At 31.5% G+C, this 22,367-nt stretch overlaps 4 protein-coding genes across 8 annotated transcripts; 2 read left to right on the top strand and 2 right to left on the bottom strand.

Moving 5' to 3' along the window:
- Positions 1-1,379: 1,379 nt before the first annotated feature.
- Positions 1,380-3,725, bottom strand: LOC137832541 (transcription elongation factor-like protein). 4 transcript variants are annotated; one of them, XM_068640747.1, is made up of 6 exons: positions 3,574-3,661; positions 3,428-3,469; positions 2,931-3,052; positions 2,684-2,754; positions 1,894-1,915; positions 1,380-1,794 (listed from the first exon to the last, which is right to left on the bottom strand). In XM_068640747.1, the coding sequence occupies exons 3-6, from the start codon at positions 3,041-3,043 to the stop codon at positions 1,737-1,739; spliced, it is 264 nt and encodes an 87-aa protein (XP_068496848.1). In that variant the 5' UTR covers positions 3,044-3,052; positions 3,428-3,469; positions 3,574-3,661; the 3' UTR covers positions 1,380-1,736. The 4 variants fall into 4 exon arrangements, with proteins under 4 accessions (XP_068496848.1, XP_068496850.1, XP_068496847.1 ...); XM_068640749.1 differs by having other exon boundaries at positions 2,931-3,055; positions 3,574-3,651; XM_068640746.1 differs by lacking the exon at positions 3,428-3,469 and having other exon boundaries at positions 3,574-3,725.
- A 3,958-nt stretch (positions 3,726-7,683) lies between these two features.
- On the top strand, positions 7,684-13,119 carry LOC137832540 (deneddylase). Of its 2 annotated transcripts, XM_068640745.2 has the most exons (8): positions 7,684-8,104; positions 9,237-9,440; positions 9,589-10,080; positions 10,964-11,074; positions 11,625-11,810; positions 12,175-12,381; positions 12,609-12,729; positions 12,817-13,119. In XM_068640745.2, exons 1-8 carry the CDS (start codon positions 7,715-7,717, stop codon positions 12,927-12,929), a joined length of 1,824 nt encoding a protein of 607 aa, XP_068496846.1. In that variant the 5' UTR covers positions 7,684-7,714; the 3' UTR covers positions 12,930-13,119. The 2 variants fall into 2 exon arrangements, with proteins under 2 accessions (XP_068496846.1, XP_090159561.1); XM_090303435.1 differs by lacking the exon at positions 7,684-8,104 and having other exon boundaries at positions 9,302-9,440; positions 9,538-10,080.
- Positions 13,120-15,192: 2,073 nt separating this feature from the next.
- Positions 15,193-16,084, bottom strand: LOC137832539 (Ribosomal protein L31). The gene is made up of 2 exons (XM_068640743.2): positions 16,016-16,084; positions 15,193-15,795 (listed from the first exon to the last, which is right to left on the bottom strand). Exon 2 carries the CDS (start codon positions 15,773-15,775, stop codon positions 15,569-15,571), a length of 207 nt encoding a protein of 68 aa, XP_068496844.1. The 5' UTR covers positions 15,776-15,795; positions 16,016-16,084; the 3' UTR covers positions 15,193-15,568.
- Positions 16,085-16,238: 154 nt separating this feature from the next.
- On the top strand, positions 16,239-19,958 carry LOC137832538 (28 kDa heat/acid-stable phosphoprotein-like protein). Its single transcript, XM_068640742.2, has 8 exons — positions 16,239-16,588; positions 17,779-17,816; positions 18,010-18,090; positions 18,212-18,295; positions 18,380-18,414; positions 19,281-19,366; positions 19,557-19,622; positions 19,721-19,958. Exons 1-8 carry the CDS (start codon positions 16,522-16,524, stop codon positions 19,753-19,755), a joined length of 492 nt encoding a protein of 163 aa, XP_068496843.1. The 5' UTR covers positions 16,239-16,521; the 3' UTR covers positions 19,756-19,958.
- The last annotated feature ends 2,409 nt before the right edge of the window (positions 19,959-22,367 follow it).

Raw genomic sequence — 22,367 nt, 5'->3', positions numbered from 1 at the left:
AAATATAAATTATGTAGCACAACATATACACCCGGTTTGCACATGAAAAGTTACCAGTATATTTGATCTTACAAAAAAAGAAACACGAGTCTTTTATAATTTATTAACACAAAGTTCAAAATATAAATTATGTAGCACAACATATACACCCGGTTTGCACATGAAAAGTTACCAGTATATTTGATCTTACAAAAAAAGAAACACGAGTCTTTTATGTGAAAAAACTAATATTCTTAGAAAGTCAAATATATAACTTAATCGTTGAGTTGTTGATGAGATTAGATGAGAGATTCACCTGCAAAAAATCATCTGATACTCAAGTCAATAAAAGTTAAAAAAAATTATAAAATATATAAATATAAAAGTGAGCAAGAGAATTTAGTGAGTATTCATTATAAGAATAATCTATATTTATAGTCTCTTTGACCTCCTAAGATGAAATATTTCGAAATATATTTTAAATAAATAAATAAATTTAATTTACTATTAAATATTTATCATTTATTTAATTATAATTAAATATATTGAATTGCATGAAACTTCTGGAATTGAATTTAATATTTGTTAATTAAAAAAATAATTAATTTCATATACCATATTTGAATTAGAATAATAATAATAATAATATCATAAAATAATTAATAGAAAATACCATAAATTATATATATATTAAAAAAAGTTTTCATCAGCAGAATAAACTTATCATACTAATCATAAAGGGGTGTTGAACACTTACACACAAATGTGCACAAGTTGATTATACCATGTGTTAGTCAGTTTTTCCACAGAAAAAACTTATCCAATATTCTTTGAATCCAGGTTTTCAGAAATTATAATCCTTTTACTTGAACCTGTAAATAAGTAAATATTGTCATGTGTGTGATATTTCTTACACATTAATTTACCTAGATATTAGAATCAATAAATAAAGTTGATAATGTAATATCATGGAAATTGATTTCTCTCTAGTAATACCTTTTCAGTGGTGAGTTTAATTGAATGTTCTCAATTAATCCTCAACATCAAACCCGCAACCCCAATTAAAGAAATATAACCAACTCTTAACATCCGAGTCCATCAAATACAACAACAAAATTAAGTAAAAGAATTCTTATTTCTTATCATTTCTAAAACCTTTTTACTCAAAATTCTGTTCCTGTTAGTTCATGCCCTCGTCACTTTGTCACTAAACCAACTGTCTGAAAAAAAAACCAGCATACTAGTTAATTAGCAATATCCCGTGACAATCTCAGGATGCTCCAATGAATCTCTCATCAGATTCTTGAAAAATGCATACTAGTTTTAAGTTAGCATTACTACTCATCTGTTGAATATAAATAGTACCTGTTGGAGCAAAATGGATATTGATAAGAAAATGATGAGTAGGAAATTTATTTAACTTTTATTGAATCCAAATCCAAGGTCATCAAGCTACATATTAACCCCAATCTCCCAAGTCATTCCAAAGGGATACACACTTTAGATATGCAACCAGCATACACACTACAATAGTACAATCTTTATCTTTATATATTACAAGCCATATTCGAATCAAGGTGCCTTCATCTAAATAGGACAATTATTCCCATGTTCTTGAACATGCCATGCTATTACATAACTCAGTTATTACATACATCTTATAGTTGCACCAGTGCTCACATCAGGAACTGACTAAACACCGGTTGAAGATATAAAATCGGCCAGTTACTCCATCATGAACAGCAATCTAAACATAGCTATGCATCATCATCCACAGTGTTCACCCTTTCACATTCATCAATCCACTCACTATATCTGCATAGTTGAAAAAACAAGATCCTTGAGTCAGGAATGACACACTGTACACAAGAATGGAGATATGAGAAATGTTTCCCACAAATTGATTTAACTTACATGTCTATTGCCTCTGATAAAGCTGCAAACACAAGAAAAGAATAGTTATTAGCTACATTTGTAATGTGTGTGATCTCAACAGATATATACAATTGTGACAATAATATCCAACATTCCAAATCTCATCAAAGAAAGGGCCATACGTGTTTTCTCAAACAGAGTATAAAGATGAAGTACACCCCATTTTCTTTGGAAAATAACCACAAAGAATAAAGTTAGACGCGGAGTTAAATTTATCAAGGATGTTCTGCCAAACACAACCAAAAATGATAATTCATCATGGGTAGGAATAAATTTAAAAATATTTCTATTTTCTTATTATTATTTTTAAACAATTCTTACAAAATGACTTATTTTCTAGAATATGAATTATTTCAGTGTATTAGAAATGATACACACCTTACCTTACCCAAGCACATGTTTCCACTAGTAATTTTATAAGGAGTTTTATTTTTGTAAATTTTTTTCTAACGGATTTTGTACTGAGAAAAGTTCGGCGACTGTGTTGTTCTTTTCCCTCCTCATACGTAATCTATCTACCTATGTTAGGTAAACACCACGATAGTTACCAATGTTACAAAAAAATAGTTCCATAATGAACTTAACTTCACTCTTTAAAGATTTTTTTTATCGGTTTCTTCTGTTTTTCTCTTTTTCTAAAAAAATAATAAATAATATAAAATTAAAATTTTATAAATATTATCACCTAGCTAATTTCCATTTCCATACCATACCCAATGTCAGTCATCATCAATGCCGTCAATGCCAAACACAGACCATTGATACAAACCTGTGATGGTAGTGCTAAAACTCTCTTGGCATATTCCGCATGTAGCTTCTCCTATCAAATTCTTCATGTCACTGACAAAAGAATCCAAAAAATGAGCTTCAAACCAATTAAGATCCATGTATAACATGCAAAACAGAAGGCACACAAATAATTATTTTAAAGAAATATATGCCTCCGTGTCTTGGGATACATACTGAAAACACACAGACATGGTCATATCCCTTACAAGTAATCAAGAAGTGCTTACATGCGGCATTCAACACTGCTGCCATGATTGCAGAAAGGGCAGCTGAAGACAGTATCAAGCTTATCCATTCGTTTCTTTGGAGCAGGCTTTGCCTTTGCCTTCCTTTTCCCCATAGCTTAACACTGCTTTTCAAATAAAAATCAAAACAATACAGTGAAATGAAAACTTCTCCAGGTTCCACAAATTGCAAATACAGATATGATTCATAAAAAAACAAGAAACAGACACAGTCACATAAAACAATTAAACTTCTCCACCAATCCACCCAAGCAGCTAATCCTTTTTCGTGTTTTTTAAGGTTAAACAATAAAATTAATTTGATTTTTTTTGTTGAAATTCGGTGAACATCAGTTTGAAGGAAACCTATCAAAAAATTCGAATCAGACGCGGAAAAAAGGGAAAAAAAACTAATCCTAATCAATTCTCCGTTGAATCCGCCACATGAAACTCAAGGATAAGACATCTGTTTACATTGAAATTTCGATAATTTTCGTTACCCGAATGATAGGAAACACAGAATCTTATGTTCCGCAAGTTTTCTACGCAACCAAACGACAGACAGGGAATAGCAAAATCAAATAAAATAGACTAAGGAACCCAGAAAAATTGAAGGAAAAAAAAAAGAAAGAATCAAGAAGCATACCTTGATCAAACCCTAGAGAGAGAGAGAGGGTGAGATGTGTGTAATAATAGTCGAATGGCTGAGAGAGGGAGAAATAAACGCCAAATTCATTGAACCTCTTTTTCATTACCTTTATATATAAACATTCCGTCAACAGCTGTGCTTTTTTGGCTGTGGAAAATTTTATTACAGGTCTCTTTTATATCAATAAACTTGAATATTAAATTATATGTAAGAACCCTTTAAAACCATTTCTATAACAAATTATTATTAAAATTCATGATAAATAAATGTTTCTAATTATAGGATATGATAAAACAATACCAAGATGTTAAATTAAAATTAAAGTTTCATAACAGATCATACACATTTTATTTTAATTTAATTTGAGCACTTATTTGTTAGATATGATGAGATATGGTACAACACATATTTTATAGTTAAATATTTGTTACAGTAATAGTATATGATTTCATACTAGTACGTATTTGTTGGATATGATAAGATATAGTATAATAATTATTCTGTTATAATTGTTACATTATTGATAATATATTTTACCTTGGTTATATGTCATATCATATTAGTATTGTATTTTTTAAATGATGTATTATATATATATATATATATATATATATATATATTACATTGTTATCATTTCATTACAATATCTTTTATTTTATTTTTATTATCATTTTCCTAATAAATTATATTATATTTCTTACTTCCATATATAAATTTTTATCATTTTTATTATTTTTCTCACAATATTTATCACTACATCATGTCGTATTTATGAATGATATCAGGACTATTTTTATTTGTAATTATAAATATTATTATTTATAGTCATTGAGGTAATGTATCCATTGTCACAAAACCTCTATCTCTCTTTATCATAAATATAATTTTCATTACCATTTTTATTATTTTAATTAATATCATCATTACTGTTATTATTGTTGCTTATTAATTTCCATTTACAACATTGTTTTAATTGTTAGTAACATTTTTATCAATACCTCTACCATTATTATTTTATTACTTTTATCATATAGTTAGTTATCCTTTCTTGTTATCATTGTGTAATGTTTACGGTGATTTACATCAAACATTAAATGAAAGCAATATTTATCTTATTGATGTACTATATATTGACAATTGAGTCCTAAATATAATAAATATTAATTATTCATATGGATAATTAATAATCACTTTTTTAACGTTCTTGATTATTTTTATATTTATTATTATAATCGTCACTATCTCAGTGCAATATAACCATAATTACTAATCCCATACTAAGTAAAATTATATTTAATATATATGCAATATATACAAATTATTGAAATTCTAACTTTTTCAAAAATTAGTCATACACATATACACCACAAGATGTTAGGAAATAAATTTTTTATTTTATGTGGGTGTATTTCTTCCCACCTAAAAAATCATATTTTTTATTTAAATTATGATGATAGGATAAAGTGAACTATATTTTAAAACAATTCTGCAATATTTTATATATATATATATAAAAAAGTCACACTATACATTAAAAAAATATTCTACAAATTAAATTTGAATAAGTTTTTTTCAACAATACACGAATCTTTAACCACATTTTAATGATTTAAAAAATATTCATATCAAACATATCTAACAAGGAAATAACATTCGATCCATCACAAACATATTAGAAAAATCATCATTAACTTTTTTTTTGCGATGGGTGATTTGTTGCGCCTGCGTTATTATGATGCATAAATCGTATTATTATTCTCACCACTTAATATTTTGATTTATGTGATGTAAATTATGTGAAGTTGTGATATCTAATTTCCATAATGAAATTTCATTTTAATATTAAGACCCTTAAGGTCATGATACTATCTCAAACATTCCTTGTTACACACTTATAAAAGGGTCACAATATTATAAAAAGACCAACATACATATCCATAAAATAATAACGACACCATACAAACATCACATACGAAATACAAAAAAATGTATATCATATTAATGCATGCATCTCATTATTATTATTATTATTATTATTATTGTCCTCATTATGTTCATATTTCACGTCACACGTGCATATCAAAACATATAAAGCATTTATTGAGCGATGAAAACTCTAAATGAGAAAATTGATGTATTTTCTTTTACGTAAGCAACATTTTGTCACTTGAGTAAATATCTTCAACAAAAAACGTATAATTGATCTCTCTCTCACTCGTCACTTGAGTGACCACAACTTAAGTGTCATGACAATGTTTGAGCGATGTTATTTATTTTTATAATTCAACAAGTTTCAAAAACACTAAAAACATCACCTTCTCAATGCTTAAGCAACCATACTGCCACTTGAACAATATATATGTAATTTTATGACCTTACATATTCAACAATGTCATGCATAATTATCACACCTTAATACTTAAGTAACATTTTGTCATTTGAGTTTATTACAAACGAGAGAGATTTGTCTCGACATCTCTCTTGCTCAAACCTCAAGTAACAATTTTCGTAAAGTTATAATACATTTGAAAAACTTCAAACTTCAAAATTCTATTAAAAAAGAGTTTTAGAAAGAAAAAGTTTATAATAAAATAAGCAATAAACATTTATAACATATCTCCAAACCTCTGATTTTTTACATATTTCAAATTATGTTTAGAGAAAGCTATATGTATTACCACCATGATCCATTATTCTTGCTTCACTCCTTTATTGTTTCACTAATTTTCCGATATTTTTTCACATAAAAATAACAATGCAGTAAATAATGAATATAATTATCACATTATGACAAGTTATTTGGAGTACATTGTACAATAATCCGACAGCTTCTCTTACGGATTTTTTCTTCTTGCACCCCTTATTTTTCAAGCTCCACCCCCATATTTGGGTGAAATGATTGAATTACCCTCCATCAGCTTCTCCCTCAATGCATCCCAGCACTGTCACCATTGTTGCACCATTACAACTACAACACAAGAAGAAAAGAAGGAGAATACTACAGAGGAAGAAGAAGAGCAAATAATTGCTTATTTTAGAAAACTTGTTATGGAAATTCATTTTGGAAAACGTATTATGTAAGGTATTATATACATTCTCAAAAAATTGTTATAGAAATCTTGTTCCAGAAAGCTTTTAAGAATGTATTTCAAATATTTCATTTTGAAAATATTATCCTATTATAGAAAACATGTTCCAAAATGTATTTCATGAATTTAGAAAGCGTGTTTTGAAAAAAAATGTAGAGAGGTAAATTACTTTAAAAAGGATAAAATGGCCATTTTGAAATATTAGGGGTGTGTTAAGAAATTGTGGGGGTGTGTGTAGGAAGAGAAAACATTTACCATGTTGTTCTTACAATGATAGGCATGTAGCTCAATTCTATAATTTAATTTATTTTAATGGCAGTTTCTTCTTGTACCCTTACATTTTTCTTTATGCATCTCATAATTTTATAAATTTTGAAACTGACCTTCCCCTATTATTTGAATTTGGAATTTGGGAGTGTGTTACGGATTCATCAATCCGGAAGTGAATCATGTTGCTTTTTGAATGATGGGATGTTTTGAAAGCAAAGTTTGCATAAATTGTTGATTTTTAGATTGTTGAATCTGGAAGCCTAATTTCTATTACAGATTGGTGGATCCAAAATGATTTTTTTCAATTATGGATTCTGAATCCAGAATGCATATTTTGAATTATGGATTCACAGATCCATAATGATTTTTTCAATTATAGATGTTTTGCATTTTTTTATTTTGGATTAACACTGACATTCATGTACTACCAGAAGCACCAATCCAAGAGATTACCGGACGCGCCAATCCAAAATTTTACCGGAAGCGCAAATCCAAAAATTTACCAGATTTCATAATCCGGAATGCAAAAAAAATAAATGTACAGTTTTATATAGGGACAGTTGTGTCTTTGCGCAATCTTGTGGGGATGCAGGAAGAAAAATATAGGGGTGCAGGAAGAATTTTCCTAATTTAATTAGTACAGCTCACAAATTGTAAGAAGAACTTTTGTTTGGGCCACAATGGGTTAACTTTTGAAGACGGGCCCAATAGTCCATAACGTAATATTACGTTGAATCTCGATAAGAGCCAAGGAAGGTGAAACGATCGTTACTGAAGCGATGACAATGGCAATGGCCGCTTCCTCACTGTTTTCAGTTGTTCTCCCCCACACCCATTCCTCACCAACTCTGCACTTCAACAACTCCAGAAATTCCGTCTTTGCCCTCTCCTGCTCTTCTCCCAAAAGCATTCCGGTGACGGAGCAGCAAGTGCTCCAAGCCATAGCGGACTCCGACGGCAAGAACCTCCCATGCGTCAGAACCTACGAAAACGACTTGTCTCAGCTCACTCTCGTTGGAACCGTCGATTTCCAGCAAGCTTTGACAGCGTCGGCCGCCGACGGCGGACAGGTTGCCTCCGACCACATCGACGCCGGCATGGAGGCCATGGTCGTCGAAACTGTCTTCCCTGCTCCTTCAGGCGACCGCGCCACTGTCTCCACTCGGCTGGTTCGTTCATTCTCATTTTCTGCGCTTCGTTTCGTGAAATTTGAAAGGGAGTGATAAATGTTTTCAAAAATGTTTTATCAGAAAGAAACGAACGGTGGTTTCTGTCAAAGCACACTACTATGTTCTTTTAGATTTTATTAATCGATTTACTGTATTGCGGGTGCGCGTGACTGAATTGAAAATGAAACTCTTTTCGTTACGGCACAACGTGATGTTTGTACTTAGGTTCTGTTACTTGGTCATAGTTGTTTACGAAAAAGAAAATAAAAGAAGGTAAAACCAATAGTTTTTCTCTATGGTAAAATCAACTTACGTAGTTCACCTTGTAGAAAAGTTAGATGGGATAATTTCTATATAAGTTAAGTGCAAAGTTGATTTGAATCTGGTTAGAGAAACTTCTCCATAAATACTTATGGAGAGAAAGATAAGAAGAAAAAAATGAAATGAGTTTTTTCACAAGTTAAAATTAGCTTATGCTTTAGTTGAAAACGAGAATTTAAAGAAGTTATATGTGAGGGCTTCTACAAATTAACTATTGCATAGGCTAATTTTAGTTATGGAGAGGTTCATTTCATTTTTCTTTTACATTTTTCTCTTAGAAGTGCTTTTGGAGAAATTTGTTCAAACACTCATTTACATTTTTATTTTCTTCTTCTACAAGTATTTATGGAAAAATTATCCAAACTAGATTATAATTTTGTATATATCGAGCTACGAGTGCATTAGGGATGAAACCTCGTGTATGTTGTTATATCACCAAGGTAAAAAGCACAGTTGGTAGATTCACTAGAGGCTTCTTACGCATGCCGACTCTGATAGCAAAAATTTTGTTGGGAGATATAGTAGAACTCTATTCAGTGATCTCTTCTACCTCTTGGGAAATTAGTCTCTTGGCTTCTGGCCATTGAGATACCTTTCTTTAAGCAAAAAAATAAAAGTGGTGTATGTTGTAACCAGGAAGCTGTGATGTGGACATTTTTTAGGTGCTTATATGTGTTAAGCTGCAATTGCGGGATATGTTTGTAATTTCGTTTATTGAAATGTTTTGGTGTGAATCATGTATGTTATCTTTGTTGGGATCTTGTGGCGATGAAATTTGAGGATTGAATTTCAAAGCTTGTTGTTTTGACAGTTCTTACCTGCTAGGAAAGTCAAAGAAAGAGCTGCTAAGCTCAGGAAGTCTATTCCTAGAGATGTATTTTCTGGCTCTGGGTCTAAGAATATACTTGCTATGACCTTTCGGCAAGTAGTTTTGCAGCAGATTTGGAGCTATGACCTGAACGTCTTTCAGCCAGGAGAGGAACGCAAGATGGAGGATCTTGAAACACCAAGGGAGGTTTGTAACTTGTCGTTTATTTGGAATATTTTGTGAGTTTTGGTATCTTCGTTACTTTTGTAAATTGTAATGTCATATTATAATGTCTGTCCTGCAGGTGGACCTGATACTGATGCGTTGAGTTCTTTTATGCATTTCATATGAGCAGGTTCCTGCATCTTTTTCTCTCAGCTCGTCTTGTGACTATCTTATCTCTGTGATTGCGGAAGCGATCTGCATGTCTGCACTTCAAAGCACTCAATCACAATTTCTTGATAAAACACTAGGTGGTAATAAAAGTGGCTTCTTTCACTGGTTTCGAAAGCCTGAAAGTGTACAATCAAAAGACTCAGCTGTTATTTTATCCAAATTATTTGAAGACGAGATAGTTGAAAATGCTAGGAGTCTATTGGATAACTATAATTTAATGAAGGATGGCTTCAAGACTGTGAAAATTAAGTCGGGGCATTGGTGGAACCCATCATGTTATGAAAAGTTAGAGAAAATTGGTGGTTCTGATTTCAGTGCTTGGGCAAGTGAGTATGTACCTGCATATCGGTTAGAAATTGACACCAAGATAATGGGAGATGCCAAAATTGAAGGCTGGAAGAAGTCTGCAGGGAATAATAGGTGGGAAGTTCTTTTGACCCACTCTCAAATGGTATTTTTTCTTTTCCTTATTTTTAGTGTTAACTTTTATTTTTAAATGTTGGGACCTGTGTCTCAAAATACTTAAGAATAGTTTGTGGGCTTTATTCTTGTCTTCAGTTTTATTCAAATGACAGGAAAATAAGATTGTTTTGGCTCAATATTCTTGTTTGAATGGTGGGCAGCCTCCTCGCTTCTCACCTGAGTTGTTAGATAGACAAAGGGTAGTATGCCTTAACCACTTCAAACCTGGCCGTTGGCTACAATTGGACCATAAGGGTTCAAAGCGAGTTCTTAAAATATGTCACATCAAAACATTAAACCCCAAATATAACTTCATCTGAATTTTCTCTTTAAATTATTATTTTTTTAAAGCTAGTTGCAACAATTTGTTGGGAAAAGAAAAGTAATAGGCAAACAAACAAACAAAAAGTTGCAAATGGTTAACATTAAATATCGATTTTTTTTTTTGAAAAAGAAGAGTGAAGGGAAGGCAAACCGAGAACCCCTTAGTCTCTTGACAACTGACAACATTTGATTCCTTAAGATGCACAAGTTGATATATATAAAAAAGAGGAACATGGACAATTAGGTGATCCTTGTTCAGACTTTTAAATTATATAAAGGGATTTCTCATTGGAGGCATGGACAATTGAAGAGAAATTTCTAAATAGATAGGGCCCATTACATGTGCCAATTTCTGTTTTGTTTGGTAAGTTTGAGTGTGGTTTCTGTTTCTAAATACTTATTTATTGCACACTGTTTATTTAGAAATACTTGTTGCATATACATCTACACTATAGAAAGGGTTGTACTTGTGTGACTTTAAGTTTGTGGTAACTGTCATTAATATCATGTATAGATGTCATTCAGTTGTAAGTTGATCAATATTGCAGGTTCAGTTGGCTGAAACACTTGATATCTATTATGTTGATCCTTATTCGCTACCTGATAAGCAATTGTCCTGTGGTGAGGCTGCTAAGTTTGCCCATGTGCCCAATAAAAGAGTAATCTATCGTACCTTTTATCTTCTTCAAATCACAAATTTAGCATTTACAAGACTTGGTCTTTTGTGTTATTATAAAATCTATGGAAACTGTACTGGTGTTGTGGCTGCCACACTTGCCAAAGGGTCCAGAAAAGGGTATCAAATTGTTGGAGAGGAAAGCGAAACTACATGAAAATGTCTTTCTATATATTTAGTCTTCCAATAACATTCTTGTTCAATATCATGCAGAATGTTCCAAATGTGAGAATATACTGTTTTCCAATTCCTGTAAATTTTTAGAAAAATAACTTTATTTAGTGGCTTCCATTTTTGAGGACCAAAAGAGGGAAATATCATATTTTCTTTACAGGAAGAACTGCGTTGAAACTTAACCAGTTGCTGATGCTGATATAAATGCCGAAGATATAGTTTTCTTGTACTCATAAAACACATAGTTCACATTGAATTCTTTTCGTTAGTTATATTTTCTGCTTACTAATCGGTTTTATAAATGATTGTCAAACAGACTACATTATTTAATTGTTTTTTATTTATTTATTTTTCTGTAGGGGAATTCTTTTCCTAAATTGTTGTCAGTTACCCTTGCAAGTGGCATATTTCTTGTAGCAATTAGTGCTCTTGGTCAATTTTGTTTGCCTTGGTTATGCAAGGAAAGAAAGCAATCAGTAGAACATAGATCTCTCCCATCATCCCATGTCAAGGTTTCCATGCACGACTTTTTGGATGCAACAAAGGTGTGCAATCTATCGTTTTTTTTCTTTTATTATTTTATATTTTATGTAATTATAGTGATGGCCAGTCTTATAGCCTGAATGCCATGTTTGACACAATGAAAACACAGTACGGAAAAAGACTTGTCATTGGAAATGGATTGATCTTTATAAGTTATAATATTGAAAATCCGTTTGCATTTTTCCACTGGCTTTGTCCCCTTTTGTTATATTGGAAACTGTTTACTTTCCAATATTGCAACACTGAATCTTTAGTACAAAGGTTATAGGTAATTTTTAGTAGGTTTTTTCTGAGTTTCTCCTAGCATATTGGTACTGTTTGAACTTCTTTCTAAGAATCCCTTTTTTGGATCTTTTTCATGGATAGTTGGGAGAGTATTGCGTGTTAGCTATTACTAAGGTAAAAAACACTTTTGGCTGGTCGGATGAAATTAAGGTGGAAGATGATTTTGGTGTCTGGATTGGAGAATTGCCAGCTTACTTGAGAGTTGAAGATGCCGATACTCTTTCTACTTCTTCAGAGAACATAAACGCAGATGCTAAAGTGCCCATACAGGACATTGCTAGTTACCAGGTACTCCAGAATTTCTGAATATTATAATTAATAAGATTCACCTTTGGCTTGCATGCTTTTTAGTTGCAAAGGCATGACTAAAGATTAGAATTTAATTTCATGTGTAATGTGTCATGTTTGGTTTGTATTGTTCAATGTAGTCTGTATATTTGCAATTTTGTCTAGAGACCCTTAATACTATACTGCATTTGTTGATGTTTCTTCCCATGCAATTGTTTGAAATTTAGGTGGTTTTCTCAAGCGAGGGGAAGATAGTTGGTTTTCAACCTTTGAGCCGGGTGGCTGTCAATCATTGGGCTGCTAATCCTTTAGCAAAGGAGCTGTATAGAGGAAAAAAGCTTTCCCCAGGTAGACATTAATCGCTCTTCATACTTTATGTTTTAGCGTAACCTGCTATTGAAGCTGCTAACCGTTTTCCTGGATTTTCCCAAGCAGGTATCATTGAACCAGGTCTCAAGGTGTCCTTCCCAGAAAAGGTTATCGTGGTAGAGTTATTAATGTCAACAAATCCAGATGCATATTTTGCTCTAGCCCGGCCATTCCGGTGATCCTTTTCTTAGTGTAATTGTAATCTTAGCTTGGTAGGCTTACTGATCGGAACATTGTTATATTTCCCAATGTGAAAATTCAGGCACTAGAAAAAGAAAGGATGAACTGTTACATTGGACAGTGTTATAATCGATTGTAGTTATCGAGGGATGAATGGGAATATTATAGATTGAATGCTTTGAAAGTGTATATCTTGTTCTATTTAGACTATAAATGTTATGTATATACTAAATTGTATTTTAATGGTAATAAACGTGGACTGAATTGCATTTTAAGAATAACATGTAATCACTTACTTGAAATGAAGGAAGAATGCGGATTATAAAAGTTATTTTTACGATTTTTATTTTGATTTATGAGTTTTAGAACTAAATTGAAACCTAGTATACTTTTAACTACTAAATCAACCATTCTATTAATATTATGTAAATATTTATAGATTCCTTTAAAATATTGAAGTTGTATTTTTATTTAAATACATTTGTTCTTATTTTTTCTATTGAATGTAAATTTATGAAAATTTAATTGTTTCACAATAAGTAATATTAATTCCATTTAAATGTATTACTAATGAAAGCAAGTTTGATCTCGAAACATATAAAATATCGGTCTTCAGGTTATATGTACATGTCGGTCATATATTGTCGATATAGTAGAGAATAAGAAACTAGACGTAGTTTCGAGAATATGTTAAAAATCTCGAAGCGAAGCTTAATCAACAATCAACTAAGTAAATAAAAACTAATTGCTTGAACTTTGAAAGGATAACTATAAATTTGATAATAAAGGAACAATCTCCTGTTGTCACTGTTTTGATACGTTAGATAATATGGTAGTTTAAATATATATATTTTTTCCTACCGTAATAAAACTGTGATGAAACTTTCAAATTTTATATAGATAATACTTAATGTAATAATTAATATTATGTCAACAAAGTTGAGATTCTAAACAGGATTTGAAAATAATAATTTTGGAGAAATTTTAAACAAAAATAAGGTGTTATCAAGTGTATTATTTATAGACTTAAAACTATACAACTTTTAAGAGAAGAATAAAATAATGTTAAAAATGCCATATTGAATAAAGATGTCCACAAACATCATGTCTGAATTTTCTCATGGAGGAATGGCGCACGATCCGTTGCAGTCGTGTTCGGTGTCTATACTTATATGATAGTTAGAATTTTTTTATAAAATGTTATTATTTATCTTTTTCAGGAATAATATTTATGGTCAATTATTTAATAATTTATAGTTAATTACTATCTACAAAGTTTTGTTTTCACTTGTTTATAAATTAATATTTTAAAAAAATAATATCTGAAAATAACTTCCATTATTTCCTACTATTATCCAGTCATGGCAAAACTAAAACTCTTTATGTACCCAGACGAAAGAGGAACTTTGTCAAAATTCGACAGCCCTTGAATCAGTTAAATTTCACCAAAAAGAATCCATGAAAACTACTATGCTCGTTCAATGGGGAATTTTGTGCTCCTGAGATTTTAATTTTTCATCAGATGAAAATGAGAGTACTTACGAGATATGGTCACTTCTGGTAGAGATTTTAATCTTAATTCACCTCTAAAAAAGCAAGTAACTGTCATAGCAGCTTATGAATATAAGGTTTGAAACCAAAGCAAAGCAAAAACTTTTATTTCAAAGAATCGTGTAGATGATGTTACACCTGTATCATTGCAGGTAGAGACTGTAACAGATAACTCTAATTTTCGCAGTTTACTATATCATATTTGGTTTGTTCTCCTTCTATTTTCCTCACTGATTATTGCTACCTTAATTACTAAATTGCTATAAATGTTCTTGACATGCTAATTTTCTTTACAGAACGGGAAAAACATGAGGATAATGCACAGTCTACTCAAATATTGGTTCAGAAACAAACAGAAGTATTTGAAGTGGCTAGGTAAAGATAAAATAGCTTCAAGTATCACGAGAGAATAAAAATTGTTGATGATATATTATTTTGGTGCATAAGCTGAATTTGAATTTGACTTGATACTAGACCTAAATCATATTCTGCTGCAGGAAACTTATCCTACTATATAAATGACAATTTATATTTTCCTCCATTGTCAATTATGGAATGTTAGTGTCTAACTAAAACATGCAAGATTAAAGGCGTTGTAGCATGATAATGTTCTTGAAATTCTCTAAAACTTGTTAACAAAAATAATGCAGATAATAGAGAGCAAATCACAAACTAAAAAGTATGAACAAATTTAAAGAGGCACACTGCTGATGGTTGTTTCAGAGATGATTTATACTAATGAACTAAACAATCAGTAGATACCGTTGTTCAATTCAAACTAGCAATTTGATCCTTCAACATAAACGTCGAGGTAACCTAGTTCCCAGCAATAAATTTCTCTTTCAGTAATATCCAAAAGAGCCAACAAGATCCCCAGATTGAATTTGCATTAATAAACCCACATTCAAATATCAACTTCTTAAAATATCACTTAATATGAACTAAAGAAGGAGACATTTCTGCAGTTTAACTAGACATGTTGAATGCTACAAAAAAACCTGCTTGAGAGTATATCACCTATTTCCCTGTTATTCTCCTCCAACTAGCATGAAATAAAAAGCCAAAGTTCCTTTTGCTCACTGAAATGTCATTTTTCATTGGCCGCTTGATTTTCTAGACCAAAGCGGCGTCTGAACTTAGCAATCTGTCCTAAACTCTCAGCCATTTGACGCTTAGCACGGAAGTGGTAGACTTTCCCAACAGGGTGTATCTTTGTCATCATCACATGCATCAACCTACCCGTTTGTGTAACATAAGATATCCATTGCTTCTGTGGATGAACTCCCTTTTTCATCTTCTTCCAATTTGCAACCTCTCTACCAGCAAACACATTTCATCAAACATTTTATATGCAAAGGCCAGATTATTGAAATTCATTTTGAAATTTGAGCACACATGAGTGTAAAATAGACAATAACGGGTAAAAAAACAGAGGTATAAAAAGTCAGAAAATTTCCCCCGTTTCATGTAAAATTACAATTAAACAAAAAACTGAAATTTAAACCAATTTAAAGAGAAAACTTTGTGCACTTACTGGAGCTAAAGAAATTCAATTCAATTCTTGAGCTTCGACGCTTGTTGGATTCAATTCGCTGATAGAGGGCGGAAAGAGAGAGAAAAGGGAATTTAGGTTTAGGTTGAAGATCACGGTGCTGTAGCGGTTGGGCCCAAATGGCCCATTGGATTTAGCCCAATACTATCATTGGGTCAACTCCTATATTTTCTCAAAAAAAGATTACGGACCCTAAAAATAAGGCACGAGGACAAAAAATAAAAAATAAAAAGTCAATAGTGAAATTTGTGTCTTATATTATATATTATATGTATAATATATTGATATAAATATATATTGATATGTATAATATCTTCCATAATTTATGTGGAGTTTAACTAGGGTTTTTGGAATTTGGAATAAAGGGGAAGAGAGTGCATCTTCTTTTTGTTGTTGTTGTTGTCAAACTTTAATCTCATAATATAGCAGAAGGAAGAAGAATTTGATTCGAAAATTGTAGCGTAGCGTGGGTGCAATTGAACGATAAGATGGGAAGAGGAAAATACAAAAGCAAGCCCACCGGTCGCCGCCAGTTCTCGACCCCGGAAGATCTCCGTGAGTCTCTTTTATAATTTCCTGCGAAAGTTTACGTCTCTGGCCTTTAAATTTGAATTGTTGTAACCTTTTCTTTGTGGGCATCTTTTTGTTTTCTTCTCTCAACTTATCACCTTGATGAAATAGTTTTTTGTTGTTGTGAAATATGTTTGTGAGCTATTAGGGGTTATTTTGTTGTTGTTGTTTTTGTGCAGAATGGGATGACGGTGGTGCATGATTGTTTTGGTGTGGATATGTAATTTTTTGGGATTGTTAGATCTGGAGAGACTCCCTGGTTGGGGACTCTGGATATCTGTTTTTGTTTCAAATGAATTTCTATTACTGTTTATTTATTAGGATTAATAACTGTTGAGTATCGTGCCGGTTTGTTTGATTTCCCCCCTGAAGCTTTGAAGTGATTGCAACTGTAAATAGACACGATTCAGAGCCTTAGATGAACAGGGAAAATTGTATGTTTTTTATGGTGGGAGGGAATGGTAACCACTGCTTCATGAATGCTTATGGAGAAAATAAGTACTAATTGCCGTTTTAATTTTCTGAGGTTGTCATTTTGGTGTGCTTTCAGTGAGTTTATATTTGGGCTATATCCCAAATGAGGACGTTCTCTCCCTCTTTATTGTGGACTATAACTTACAGATATGTTTGTGGAATTGTTTTGAGATTTCGTTTTTTTTTCAAGAGTTTGTTAACATTACATTTATAAAATGGATATTGTGAAGAAAGGGTTTGGATCGTAGATGTGGGACTGAGACATTGGGCAGAATGCTCTAGAGTTTTACACTGATTGTAGGTCTTACATAGGATACTTGCAGAGGAAGAAAATGACATTTTTATTTGTTGAACCCTGTGATTGCTTGTAAAATTATATCTTAGCTCAATGCCAGATGCCTTTTCTTTCTAGTATCTTTTTTTGTACGAGATAGTCACATTGCCACATACTGGGAAATTAAATGCTGGTAATTTCGTTGTAGGTATGGTCCAGTATGCTAATAATTTGTGGAGGGATTACTATTTTTAAATTCTATGCCAATTCCTTTATTTTGAAACTTTGCTGAAAGATTCTTGTTGATACCACCACTCTTTTTGCCCCCTACCCCTCACAAGAAAGGAAACAGAAAAATGATATTTCGTAATGATGGAATAAAAAAAGCACTTTCAAAATTCTTAAATGTTGTTTTTGACTACTGCAGTTGCTGGAACCTCTCACCGTCCTCGAACTTTTAAACAGGTTTTCTTCTGCATCCATTCCTCTTCATTTTGCACCTCTCTCTCATAGCACAGACACGTGATCACTTGCACACTAATGTTTTTCTTTCCATAGAGTATCTATGGTACCATTAATTTTTATATTCACATGACATGGATTAATTTGTTCTCCATATTCTTTATAATTTTTTTTTTTTATCTTTACAACTTATTAGAAAGAAGCTGAACACGTAGAGGAAGAATCCGAGGAAGCATCTGGGGATGAATCTGGAGAAGAATCTGAAGAAGAAACCTCAGTTAGTATTTTGCAGCTATTACTGATGGATTGAATTTTTAATTTTTTAGAAAATTTGTTTCTTTATATGATCTTCCCCATCCTAACTAAGTTTACTGATTCTTTATATGTAATGTATGCAGAAGAAAAAGGGTACTCAAGGGATTATTGAGATTGAAAATCCTAACTTGGTGAAGCCAAAGAGTGTGAAAGCTAGAGATGTTGATGTGAGTTCAGCTTTCCCTTTTCAGTCTTCTTATAGACTTCTTTATAGAGGTTGGAAAAATAATGCTGTGTTCTTGTGGATGCAGGTTGGAAAAACAACAGAACTTTCAAGGCGTGAAAGGTTAGCTACTTTTTCTTTTGCTTGTTGTTTAAAATTGGACAGGGGGAGTTCTCAAAATGAGATCCTACCTAGCATTTGAAGAATAATTAGAATTAAATTGAAAACGAATAAGGTTTTGACTAATTGGTCATTAACTCACAATACATTAGCTAAAATTATCATGACATAGAGCCACAAGCCGAACCCTCCTATATGGCAACACAAACATCCCAAGCCTCCATCACAGATCTTTGACGGGGCTCCAACAAATAACCTCCCTACGCCACCACCCCAAGTGAAATAAGAGATAATAACAAACATAGTATTTAGGGGTATATTTGTTAACAAACAGAAAGTGATGAGCTTGAACTGAAAGCTCAACGCACTGAGAGAGCAGAGTAAATGCTTCCCCTGAAGTCGAACACAAACAAGAAAGAAAACAGAGGTATGGATTCAAAATTAAGTTAAAAAATATGGGAGAAAAGCCAGTACCCTGCTGTGGAGAGAGTTGATTTGGGGCACTCCAAACTCATGTTTTTTCCGCATTGTGCAACCTGACCTCCAGGGCAATTAGCAGAATATCTGGAGTTTGTCAATTTCATAATCTTCCCTGGTGATCTTGCTACGAATCCACAATTCCACCACCCTAACTGCAAAGGAACACAGAAGGGAGACAAAACTTGTAGTATTCTATAACTTGTAATATTATCAACAAGGGCAGGGGTTACACAATATGCACTTCAAAAAGAGTGTTTTGCTTATTGTTAAAGAGGGTGCAGAACATTCTTTCGTCTAGTTGTTTCAATTCCTATCTTTGTGGGAATATTGAATGTGAAACTTCTGAAACATTTTTTCTTAACATATTTAAATTTCCCATCTGTTTGCAGAGAGGAGCTAGAGAAACAGAGAGCCCATGAGCGCTACATGAGGCTGCAAGAGCAAGGGAAAACAGATCAAGCAAAGAAAGATTTAGGTACCAATAGCATTTTAAATAGTTTCTGTAATTATGTGGTTCGTCCTTTTCTCTTTTAAGGCCTTGTCTTTGATTGTTGGTATTATTATTATTGGATATGTAAACTTTTGATTGATATGGTAAGTTCTAAAAGCTGTATTAGTTTGCAGGTTGAAGTGAATGATTAATATTTAATTTGTGTGTCTTGTAGAACGTTTAGCTCTTATACGTCAGCAAAGGGCAGAAGCTGCTAAAAAGAGAGAAGAAGAGAAAGCTGGTTAGCTCTCAAGTCTTTAAATACTGATTCTTTCTTCTGCTAACTCTATTTCGATATCCAAAAGCTTGAATTGAAACTAATTTGTAAATTTGTTTCAGCTAAAGAGCAGAAAAAGGCTGAAGCGCGCAAGTGAATGATATATTCTAGAGATTGTAATGTCGACAACTTTACTCCAATTAGTAGGAGGAATATGTGCTCTTGCTACATTTAAAATATTATGTCCATTTACCTTTATATTGCGCTATTACCATACCACTCTGGTAAACATGTAATGCAATTATTTTCTTATTCTGTGCTTTCAAATCCTGAATATACATATATAGACTTTTTTTAAAATTACCCAAGCACATTACTTTTTTGTTGCCTTGTTTTTAGTCCTAACTATTTATATTACAACACTTGAGCTTTTCTTCAAACACACACACCTCACCCTCAAAAACCCTTCATTTACGCCCCTCTCTTTAATTTTGAGCTGGCAACTAAAATGCATTTTTAAATATAAAAAATGAAAACGCTAATTTGTACGGTCAGTTTAAGCAATTTTTTGTAAGGATATGTCTATCCTGATACAAATGAAGTTAATATTTCGAAACAGTTGGAACCTGATACTCAATTTGAGCAGTGTTTGGGGTTGCGGAAAAAAATGGGCCATAACTGTTCAGAATTCATTGGAAAAAAATAGGCAATTTCGACATCTACATGTTGTTTGCTCGTGGAAGAAGAAATCAAAAGTGATTGTTATATATTTTTTGATTTAGATATCTGGAATGTCGCTGTGTTTCATTTTAAATTTTTGGATGGTTGAGTTGTGGATTTTTGTGTTTGTGTTATAAATAGTATTGAAGAGATCCGAAATTTATTTATATTTGTCGCTGTGTTTCATTTTAAATTTTTGGATGGTTGAGTTGTGGATTTTTGTGTTTGTGTTATAAATAGTATTGAAGAGATCCGAAATTTATTTATATTTGTCGCTGTGTTTCATTTTAAATTTTTGGATGGTTGAGTTGTGGATTTTTGTGTTTGTGTTATAAATAGTATTGAAGAGATCCGAAATTTATTTATATTTATCGCTGTGTTTCATTTTAAATTTTTGGATGGTTGAGTTGTGGATTTTTTGTGTTTGTGTTATAAATAGTATTGAAGAGATCTGAAATTTATTTATATTTGTTTGCGGATCTTGATATCCTTATGTTGTTGATTTTTGTTGATTTAGAATATTATTTATGTTGTTGATTTAGAAGATTATTACCAAAAAGATCATTGATGTTGTTGATTTAGAAGATTATTTATGTTATGGATTGAGAAGATCTTTAAATTTATTTTGGAAGTAACTCGGACGTTCGACGTACGAGTTCGTTAAAAAACATTTTTTATTTTTATTTTTGTATTCTTTCCAACACAAAATATTATAATATTTCATTTTAGAACTATTTTAATAATTTAATATTATATTTTAACGGTGGGAGGTGATATTATATTTTGAAATATTAAGTGTTAAATAGTGGCGTAATATTAAGAAGAAGAAAAAATGGGGATGAAAAAGGCCAAACTCATTCCTTCATTTTAGTGGGCTGAGTAAATTTCCCTCGGGCCATTGCATTCTGCACCTCCACATAATTGATGTTGGATACCCACAAAAACTTAATTTTTAATTTTATTTTTCAGAAATGTGTATTTTAAATTGAGTACTCTGAAATGTATTATCAGATTTTAAAAAGTATTTCGAAATACATTCTGGCTCCTTGTATCATTTAAGGCGGAATTTAACAACATTTATGGGTTATTCAGAAAATGAAGTTTACCTAATTTCACTTTATTTTCTTTCTTGACCTAATTCAAAAGGTATGGCGTCAAACAACGACTTTCATATTTTAATTTTACCAGTTTTTATTATGCCATAATTGTAATAAAATATTAAAAGCATAATAAATAAATATAAAATGGTAGAATATGATTTTTAAAATTATCAGAAATATAAAATACTAGAATATCATATACTACTAAAACTACTATCATTTTAAAAACTTGTCAGGAAAAATAGCATTAAATAAATCTTCTGCAAAAAACCAATGTCGATTAAATAAAAAATATTATAGAAATATAAAACAATATTCTAATCTAAACATACTTAAAACTGGTAATATTATGAATATGAAACATGTTTATTATCAATTAGCATTGGTCCTTTACAAAATCCCTTTACCAATTTTAGTTCATTTTGCAGTTTCATATTTCTAGAATCACATCTTGATATTCTTAAGAAGTTATCATATAGTTAATTAGGTAATCCTGATTTTTATCTCAACGTACACAAACAACGCAGAAAAAATTAATTCTTTCAATAATTTATTATTAAATAAATGGGTAAAAAATATTTATATCATTCATATATTTTAATTAACTTTATATTTGTTTACAATATTCACTCACAGTCATATTTTTCATAAAAATACTAATAGCATTTTTATTAAGATAAATTAAGTCAAATTTAACGAATAATGGACACCAACAAAATAAGGATATTCGTATCAAATTCAATAATAACTACATTAATACTGATGGTAATTGTGATTCGGAAATTTGAATAAACAATAACAACATATTTAAAATATTATGACATGTGTACACGTGGTGAATTGTGATTCGAATAAACATCATGTTGGCACTACATAAATTACTTAGTCCCTGTGTTTGACTAAAATAGATTTATTAGAAACGAAATAATATCTCTGAGAAATCAAATAG

Source organism: Phaseolus vulgaris, chromosome 6 (genome assembly GCF_051622355.1).
Source record: "Phaseolus vulgaris cultivar YP4 chromosome 6, ASM5162235v1, whole genome shotgun sequence".
Taxonomy (NCBI): Eukaryota; Viridiplantae; Streptophyta; class Magnoliopsida; order Fabales; family Fabaceae; genus Phaseolus; species Phaseolus vulgaris.
This window is presented reverse-complemented; position numbering and strand designations above follow the sequence as displayed.

Excerpts from the sequence above, each read along its gene's own strand:
- LOC137832538 (XM_068640742.2), top strand. The coding sequence starts at position 16,522 with ATGGGAAGAGGAAAATACAAAAGCAAGCCCACCGGTCGCCGCCAGTTC. Across the intron at positions 18,415-19,280 it reads GAACTTTCAAGGCGTGAAAG|AGAGGAGCTAGAGAAACAGA; the intron begins GTTAGCTACTTT and ends ATCTGTTTGCAG. Across the intron at positions 19,623-19,720 it reads GAGAGAAGAAGAGAAAGCTG|CTAAAGAGCAGAAAAAGGCT; the intron begins GTTAGCTCTCAA and ends AATTTGTTTCAG.
- LOC137832539 (XM_068640743.2), bottom strand. The coding sequence starts at position 15,775 with ATGAAAAAGGGAGTTCATCCACAGAAGCAATGGATATCTTATGTTACA.
- LOC137832541 (XM_068640746.1), bottom strand. The coding sequence starts at position 3,043 with ATGGGGAAAAGGAAGGCAAAGGCAAAGCCTGCTCCAAAGAAACGAATG. Across the intron at positions 2,755-2,930 it reads AGCAGTGTTGAATGCCGCAT|TGACATGAAGAATTTGATAG; the intron begins GTAAGCACTTCT and ends TTCTTTTGTCAG. Across the intron at positions 1,795-1,893 it reads TTATCAGAGGCAATAGACAT|ATATAGTGAGTGGATTGATG; the intron begins GTAAGTTAAATC and ends TCAACTATGCAG.
- LOC137832540 (XM_068640745.2), top strand. The coding sequence starts at position 7,715 with ATGACAATGGCAATGGCCGCTTCCTCACTGTTTTCAGTTGTTCTCCCC. Across the intron at positions 11,811-12,174 it reads ACTTTTTGGATGCAACAAAG|TTGGGAGAGTATTGCGTGTT; the intron begins GTGTGCAATCTA and ends TTTCATGGATAG. Across the intron at positions 12,730-12,816 it reads AGGAAAAAAGCTTTCCCCAG|GTATCATTGAACCAGGTCTC; the intron begins GTAGACATTAAT and ends TTTCCCAAGCAG.